The sequence below is a fragment of the Atractosteus spatula genome, chromosome 16 (assembly GCF_055471065.1).
Source record: "Atractosteus spatula isolate fAtrSpa1 chromosome 16, fAtrSpa1.hap1, whole genome shotgun sequence".
In the NCBI taxonomy this organism is placed as follows: Eukaryota; Metazoa; Chordata; class Actinopteri; order Semionotiformes; family Lepisosteidae; genus Atractosteus; species Atractosteus spatula.
Window position 1 is genome coordinate 4,746,694 of NC_142721.1, and position 8,498 is coordinate 4,755,191.

Here is an 8,498-nt window from a genome sequence, read left to right on the forward strand (position 1 = left end):
TTAGGACTGCAATAGAAAAAGGAAGCCTACATCATGCTTCGGGATGGAGTTTAAAGAAGGACAGGAACAATAACATCAGATTCTAAAGTACTGTAATTCCATACATTGGTGGGTCAAAGGATTGGAATCTTCTGAGAATTTAACAGCCACAAAAAAATAACGTCACCGATCTGGCACTTGCTTTGCAGAATGGACATATGTGTCTATCGTCTTTGTGAAACATCTCTGCCAATATATACCGTACTGTAATTTGCAAATATCTGTGTTTAAATTAATGGCAGACACATCCATTGCATTTGATACAATGTGTGGGTTTGTCTGTAGTAGTATCCCCAAAACATTAGGATTTATAAATGTATTACTACTGGAAATGGATCTGCAGGAGTTTTTTACTGCCATTATCCTAACATATTAGGAAAAATGTGAAAAATTAGAAAGTTTTGCCTAATAGTATATAAAAGCAATGTTTATGTGAGTGCGAGAAGTGAAAGCCTACCTTTCATATATCCGTGTCAAACTACGTGTAAAATTATCTAAAAATGAAGTTTTCAAAATTGCTTATGGGTAAGTAAATTGCTTTTACTATGCAATATGTCGATGAAAAAGCTCTTTGACTGAAACGCATAATCAATGCACAACAAGTGCGACACAATTCCAAAAGACGTTTTTATTTTTCGAATTGTGCAGCTCATCAATAGCCAGTGCAGCTGCTGCAGACAAATCCTCATATAAGTCGACCCTCCAGCTCTTCACAAGTGTCTCCATTTCTCATAAAGCTGCACAGGCAAACTATTACAAACCTGTTGATAAAGACGAGTCCTAATGAACAACGGAGGATGCTTGGACAGGTTCTGTAGGGAAGTGGCCCTGCCAGGCTCTGGCCATGTCAATACACCAATCTTGGAGTGTGCGATTTAATTTAAAAGCCAATGGAGGAATCATCTGTCAGTGTAGCGCTGGAGAGCAGGTAAAAAAGGCTGGCCCCATAATTACGCTACAGTCAATAAGAAAGACAGTCGCCACATGGACGATGTATAGATCAGCAATCTGGGAGGAAATAGGATTTGAAAAATGTAATGTTGGATTCCAAGTCAACTTTCAGTGCTCTCCATGCAGCTCTTCTTCCAGAGTGCCTGAGTATCCCTGGGTTTTTTTTTATTTCTGTCTGTTTGACCAATTCAGGTGAAGGTCACTTCACGGATAGATTGCCCACGGGCACATTCTGTTTAACGTCATTGAATTTAGAAAGTCAAGCTTAATTAGGAGCCAAATGGTACAGCTGATGTCTCTCTGTGACTTCCTAGACCAGAAGAGATCCAGCTGAGTAATGCTGTCTATAATACAGGTGCATTGGATTAGTCCCGAAGCTGGGAAATGCAGCAGACGCCTCAGAATTTGATGTTCCAACACAAGGCGCCATGCTTATTTGTGACAAGGTACTGTATTATACAAAAATGTATATCTACAAATCTGTGGCAAAAGTGTGTGATGTTTAGAGAATTACTGAAAAAACTGACAAGCTTTCTTAAGGTGTATTATTTGTTACCATCTAATTTTGCCAAGAATTTCAAAGGTGCTATTAATAATTGGTAGGTTGTTTTGATTTTCTGCAGGAATTGTGTTCTCTGCCATAAAATTAGTATGGCTTTAGCTGGCACCTATTCAAGACCTGGACCAATACTGACATAAACATTGGTGTTGATGTACTTGCTAACGTCTGCAGAAAGCATCCCATACTTGTACAAAAGCATGCATCGTAAACTATGCCCAGAGAAAAGGGAAATACAGTTTAAGGCAATGTAGTAGAAAAAAAAACAAATACAAAATACTTAATCTGTACTACAATTAGCCCAAAATTCAAACAGTACTCTTTGTTAAATTACTGCTCAGTCAAAGACCTCCCCAAATGAAAGAAAATGAAGAGAAGCTTTATCTCTCATCTGCACATGTGAGAACAAACAGATATTAACCTACAGATTGAAGTGCTAAGGGCAGATGCGCCCTTTTAACAGTAGATACTGCTGGAGAAATGCTAAGCTCCCTTTTTGCCAGGTCCTGGTGATGCATTCAGCTAATATTTAAACAGAATCTGTTCATTTTGCTGCATTTGTTCATTCTAAAAAAGGTTGCTCTGACATCTCCTCCTATACTGTTAGGCTGTAAACTGCTCTTTGCTGACTGCAGGTGCCTTACATTGTCTCTGAGCTGTTTCACAGTCACATAAATTAAACCAGCACATATGTTATGTAAATCCCCTTGGTTACACATTTTAGTACAAACATCTTTCGCTTTTTGTGCGTGCTCCAGAACTGTTATTAGATATGAATATGCATCGCTCTGCTGAGCTATAATCACTCTAACATTTTGCTCTTTGATCACCATTTGTAAAAAAGAAAACTGAGAATTCAAACCTCAAATATGTATAAATAAAATTATGGCACATAAAAATATTAAAAGACAAAACCATTTGCCTTAAGCATAACAAAAAACATAAAGAAAATGCTTTGTGTAAGAGAACAGGTCAAAATAAGTGGATTGTACGTCAGAGCACAAAAGAATTATTTTAAGGATGTTTTACAGCACACTAACCTGTCTTAAAGCTTCTGTACACTCAACAAGGATCAGTATCACCTTCATTATCACATTAACATAATTTTGTAGAAGAATATAGTGTATAGACTAGTATGTTTAATCTTTGACTATGTTTACCATACATCCAAACAAACATTTTTAGTCCTTTGATTGAGGTGTGGACTCCATAACGCAAAGCACTGTGGTTTCCTGCCATTTCTTTTCACAGAGTACCATTCCTCACAAGATGTAATTATGGATACATGATTAACACATTTTATTTCTGCCCCAGGAGTCATGGTAACTAAATTGAGTTATCCTCCAGGAGAGCACCTAGAGCACAGCAGGGACATGATAACCTGTAGGTTTAAGGTCATTTTGCCAGTGCACAAAATGGAGGGTAGTTAAAAACAGAAGGACTTTTTAAAACATAAGAAAATGTCCTGAAATGCACCTCCAAAATAAATGCAAACACCTTAAGTTAGAAGGCTTTTGGTTTTGAAACATGGAAAAGCTGTGGTATGAGCTCAACAGGACAGTAAGAAAGACATGTGAAAACAGCAGGTATTCTCCTCAAGATGAGTGGGATGCTATCAATAACAAGGCAGCGATATGGGACTAAGACTGACTTCCAGAGCGACAAATATAAACTCAATCGAGGTTTGCAGCAAGCTCATAAAATATCCCTAAATACAAAGTCATCCATCAGAGCACAATATTTTAAACCTGCAAACTGATTTCAGATGCTACCCTTTGCAGCAAAAGCATTTACCAAGTAGCCTGAAAGCTCAAACCTAAATCCCACTTTGAATTCAGAAGAGGGGCTGTCCTTAGGCTGAGGCTGTGACTACTTGGGCACTTTGTGAAAGTTGCGATTTTAACTTTGGAGTTGTACAACACAGCCTTAAATCAGCTAGTGAAGAAGTTTCTCATTCCATTTACATTTAGTTCCCTCCTCCGTCTAAAGCACAGGATGGAATGTGGCATACAGTACAAAAGCAAGCAATTGCTACTGCTGCTGGTAGTAGAGCACCCAGGTTTCAGCTTTGTTCCTAAAGCCAAATTGTGAACTGAAAGAAGTACCGTACATAGATCTATAGTGACCTCTTGTGGACATTGATTCTGTAGTCCCAAACTGAAAGTACAAGAGAATACTTCTCTCTATGGTGCTTGCACTATCACGGCTATAATCTATAGCACTGGCCTTACGCCTATGATGAACCAAACTGAAAAGCTCTCAATAATCCTCATAAAAAGATCATTAAATCAAATACCATCATCAAGTAACAGATATGTATGCCACATCCTTCTCACGCTGCTCACAGATGAGCAGCAATACTCCATACTGTTTTCCTAAAATTATGACTGGCAAGAACAGCTTGAGAAGCAAAAACTGTGGCAAGCCACAAGTACTGTGGCTGTTAGAAGTCAGTCCAATTCAGATATTGCCATTGGCCTCAGTTCTGGCTAAGAAATGAAAGAACAGAGACACTGTTGAGGATTTCCCCAGTTTTATTATTGCTCTACAATCTTACAAGATGATCAAAGGTTGACCCAACTGGATGAATCATCCGTTGCAATACCATCAGCAGGGCTCTGGAAGACAGCAGGGTCTGGAAAAATAAAGATCCATGTAACCACACGCCCTTCATTATAAATGATTGTTCCTTTCCATGTTAAACAAAGCTAATTCAGGAAACTAAAATATCAAAATATACATACAAAGAACTGAAATAATGCTTCATGAAAAAGGAACCTGAGAAGTTACAGGAGGTTTTTTTTTTTTTAAATCGGGGGAAAAAAAAAAAAAGACAAGCCCTAGAATTTAAATCAAATTAAGAAATTAAAAAGCAACCCCTACCTGATCTGTGATCTGTGAAGAAGCCTGGAAAGTATTCAGTCTGAATGGCTTTGTACATTGGCCAAACCAGCATCTTGGGATAGAGGGAACTTGACACCTCGGTCAGGGTTCTTTTCCCCACTTGGGTGAAATGTCCTGGCATTAACCCCCAAGTTAAAAATAGTGCCGAGGACACCTTTTTTGTCATCATCAGTGGTTCTATTGTCTTCTAAGGCATGTTCAGAAACAGTGGGATTCTCATCCTCCAAGAAAGGGGCCTCATCATCCTCCCTACCAGATCTGTAGCCACTGCTCTCTACAGCACTTTCCTTGTTCTTATTGACAAATACATCTTTCAAGTCAGGATTAGGGTCAGTGGCCAACTTGAGGTCTTGATTCACATGGGAGGTAGACTCTTCTTGTCCCCCATGCGTTTCTTCATTGTGCTGGAGCTGCATGGATTCATAATCCAATCTCTGATCGGACATAGTGGGCATGAAATACTGGTCTGGGGCGCTGTTGGCTACAGTGCTACTGGCTTCAAGATCAGACTCTAGCAGTACTGGTTCTGGAATGACCAAAGACATGTGGTCTTCATCCCAACCAGATTCCTCACCAACAAGAGTTGCGGAAACTGGACCTTCAAACTTCTCGTGAGTCTTAAAGCTATGGATGGGCTTCTTCACATTTGTCCAAGTGGAAACATTTTGATTAATCTCAAACTTATGGGTATCAGCAGTGAAACCCATCCTTTCAGTTTCTTGACCATCAAAGGATGCTGACACTACAGTGGTAGCCTCATTGCCATTATAACCCTCTTCTTGCCTAGAAGAGTTCTTGGAAGACTCCTCCTCAAGGTTTGAATTTGAGCCTCTAGGCTGAGGAGGAGGATTTTCAGCAAACGCATCATTCATTATGTCTCTATCAAATTCCATACTGGTGTCACGAACATCACTGGGTCTTTCATTTTGTAAATCTTGACGGTCTTTATTTATACCACGACCTTGAGAATACTGGTCTGGCACACTTGTCTCATGATCAAAAGATGCACCAGATCCTGAATCTTCCTCACATTCATAATCATCTCCATCTGAAGTCCTCACAGAACTGTCCTCATTTTCTGTAGAGCTTAGTCCTTCCTTCTTACCAATAGCTTCAGAGATGTCTAGATTCAATGTCTTGCTTTGACTCTCTGAATCAAAACCCCATTGGTTCAATCCATCATCTGCACTTGAACGGAAGTTAATTTCAGCATCAACATTTTCCATTTCATCCGACGTGGGAAACTGAAAAGGAAATACATCAGAATCATTAGGGGTTTTATCCATTACATTGGTAAGACTAGTGGTCAAAGGGAAACTCCTGTGACCAATGTGGTCCTCAAGATCTGAATTCTGTGGCAAAGAGTCAAAGTAACCATCTTCAGAGTCATATTCCTGATCAGAGCTGGTGTACACATTGGTTCCCGGGTCATGCTCTCCAACAGTGATATCACTGAACCTGGGTGAAGCCTTGTAGTCAATGTTACTGCGTGCAGTCAAGCCTAGGTCTCCATAATCTTCAGGAACATTCATTCCTAATTTCACAGCAAGTATGCGACGAGGGTCATTTAAGTCAACCTCAGTTGCAGTGTTTAATGCAGAACTTCCATGTTTCAGTCCATATTCCTGCATTACTTCCATTTCATTAAACACCGAATCCGATTCCCTCATGCTTGCATACTTCCAGTCATTCCAAGCTTGGCCTCGTGCATGTTCATTCCCCTCTTTAGTTCCAGGACCCTCAAAAAGCTGCTCGCCCATTGAAATAGGGTCTGAACTGGAATTATAAACATCAGCAAAACCTGCATCTTCTGAAGATTCTATTTTAAACCTCCTGCTTGGAGAGAGAGAATCTTGTCTTTTAACTCCTGGCATATTGAAATCTTCCAGATCTTCATTTTGGCTTAACGTGCCAGTAGGTGAGAGATGGTCATACTTTGAGATGTCATCACCTAGACTAGACTTTGTTTCAGGCTTAACTGTGTTCACAGTGGTGGTGGGTTTTGCGGTACTGCTTTGAGCGCCCTGGCCAGCAAGACTTGAAGAGGTCTTAATCAACCTTGGAGGCAGCTTTCTTATACCCAGCTCCAACTCCTTTTTGATCAAGCGATACTTGTTGAAGTCCGCATCTTTATCACATTTGGAATAAGGTATAACCACTTCAGCTCCACCCATGTCATATGGGCCAAACAGATAGCTGTACTCTTCAGCAGAAAGTTCAAGAGGTTTTGTTTTGGAAGAAGCCATCATAGCAGCTGATTCTTTGGAGGTGGCTTTGGCAGAACTCTTAGAGCTCTTTTGCGTAGACCCAAAAGCAGTGTTCTCACCTCTGGCCTCCAAAACCCTGGGAGCAGAAGTAGTGGCGAAGGTATGCAGGTCATCATGGTCTTCAGAGTGCATGACGTCAGGGGCGTTCTTGGTTTTCTCAGACAATCCCCTTGCACTAGAATCCCTGTTGGCTACAATAGAAGTAGTGTCCTGAGGACTAAAATCCATATTATGATCAACAAGCACAGGACTTGATGCGACATTGTCATCAGTATCAGAGAAACCCATGTTCTCTTTCTCCTTGAAATCCTCAGCTACTGTGGTTTGGTCAATCAAGTCCAAAGAGGATCTAGGAGGCCAGACATCTGAATAGAATTCATTGGGAACAAAGTTATTACTTCTCTCTTGTAAGCCCATAGATCTTGGATAGGTGTTATACTTGTAATGTGCATCTGAACTATCAAATGCACTGAAATAACCATCTTCACCATCTTCCTCTTTAGGACTGTCAATGTGGTCGCCAAAACCTCTCTGGTCAACAAGATCTGTTGAAGTGTATTGCATGTCTGCAAATACTGGCATATCGTTAACAAACTGGGGATCCCGAGAATCCCAAGAAGCAGTCTCAACTCTTTGAGGAACAAGCACGTTAACGGACGTCAGTCTAGCGTTTAAGTTATTTTGGCTATCCACCGATTCTTGAACTTCCAAGGGAGTGTTATCGGTTTGAGTCCGAAAGGGGAAAGCTTCCAATACGCCGAAGAAACACCATGCCAGTAGGAACCGAGAGACCATTTCTTGGGCTTGCAGCATTGTTTTAGCAACTGATTAACAAAACACGCTGAGGATCCGAAATAAGAACACTCTGCTGAAGACCTCTATAAATCGCTGAAGAAATGTGCATGTGAGATGGAAAAAAAAACAAGTGAGCGCTGCTTAATTCTATACATTTTCACGAGGGCAGGAGAGTTCACGCAGCTGTGGAAACCTAATAATTCCGACGTGGCCTTAGTATAATAGGAGAGTAATTATCACTCCACTTCGCTAGCGCTTTTTCGTGTGTGTGTGTGTGAGACGTCTCAATCAGACTTAGACACCAGAAAATTATTATTCAATGTGTAATTAAAAAATCCCTATACTCAATTCAATTTTATTTTAAAAAATACGCGATATGTTTATATTTACAAAACTAATAAAACATGAAGATACAACGAATGTTGGCAATGATCTTGATGTACAGTATAATCATTAAAATTGATTTTTTACATAGTCATGCCCACGAGGTCGATATTTACTGTACATCTCAATAGACGTTTTGAAAAATTGTTTTTTGTAAAAGTCTGCTCATTTTTATACAGTAGATGCACATAGTCCTGTGGCATCAAATTATTTTGGTGAGATATCTGTCATCATGTTTGATTCTTTAAGTAAGATGGCACAGACTTTTCATAGACTGAGAGAACTTGGGAGTGAAACTGTTTCTTAACCGTGTTTGAAACCCGAACCGTATTTGCCCAGAAAACTTTACGGAGCAAATATTAAATGTCTATTATGTGATTTTAATGGACCTGCCTTATTAAAAAGATAAAATTAATATTTTATGTTCAGATAACAGATAACAATTAATGGATTGTATTTTTGTAAATGAAATAAAAGACCACCAGATGGCGCCTGAGACCATTTTGTGAAATGCTACGGTTATGAAATATTGTTATTACAAAACTACTCAGTTTTAAGCATGGTCTTTGGGGGGTTGTAGGCGCTTTGCTACGCAGTTC

The 8,498-nt window shown here is 39.8% G+C and overlaps 1 protein-coding gene across 1 annotated transcript; it reads right to left on the reverse strand.

Moving 5' to 3' along the window:
- Positions 1–4,467: 4,467 nt before the first annotated feature.
- Positions 4,468–7,533, reverse strand: LOC148819400 (uncharacterized). Its single transcript, XM_088934685.1, has one exon. It carries the CDS (start codon positions 7,531–7,533, stop codon positions 4,468–4,470), a length of 3,066 nt encoding a protein of 1,021 aa, XP_088790811.1.
- Positions 7,534–8,498: the final 965 nt, after the last annotated feature.

Excerpts from the sequence above, each read along its gene's own strand:
- LOC148819400 (XM_088934685.1), bottom strand. The coding sequence starts at position 7,533 with ATGCTGCAAGCCCAAGAAATGGTCTCTCGGTTCCTACTGGCATGGTGT.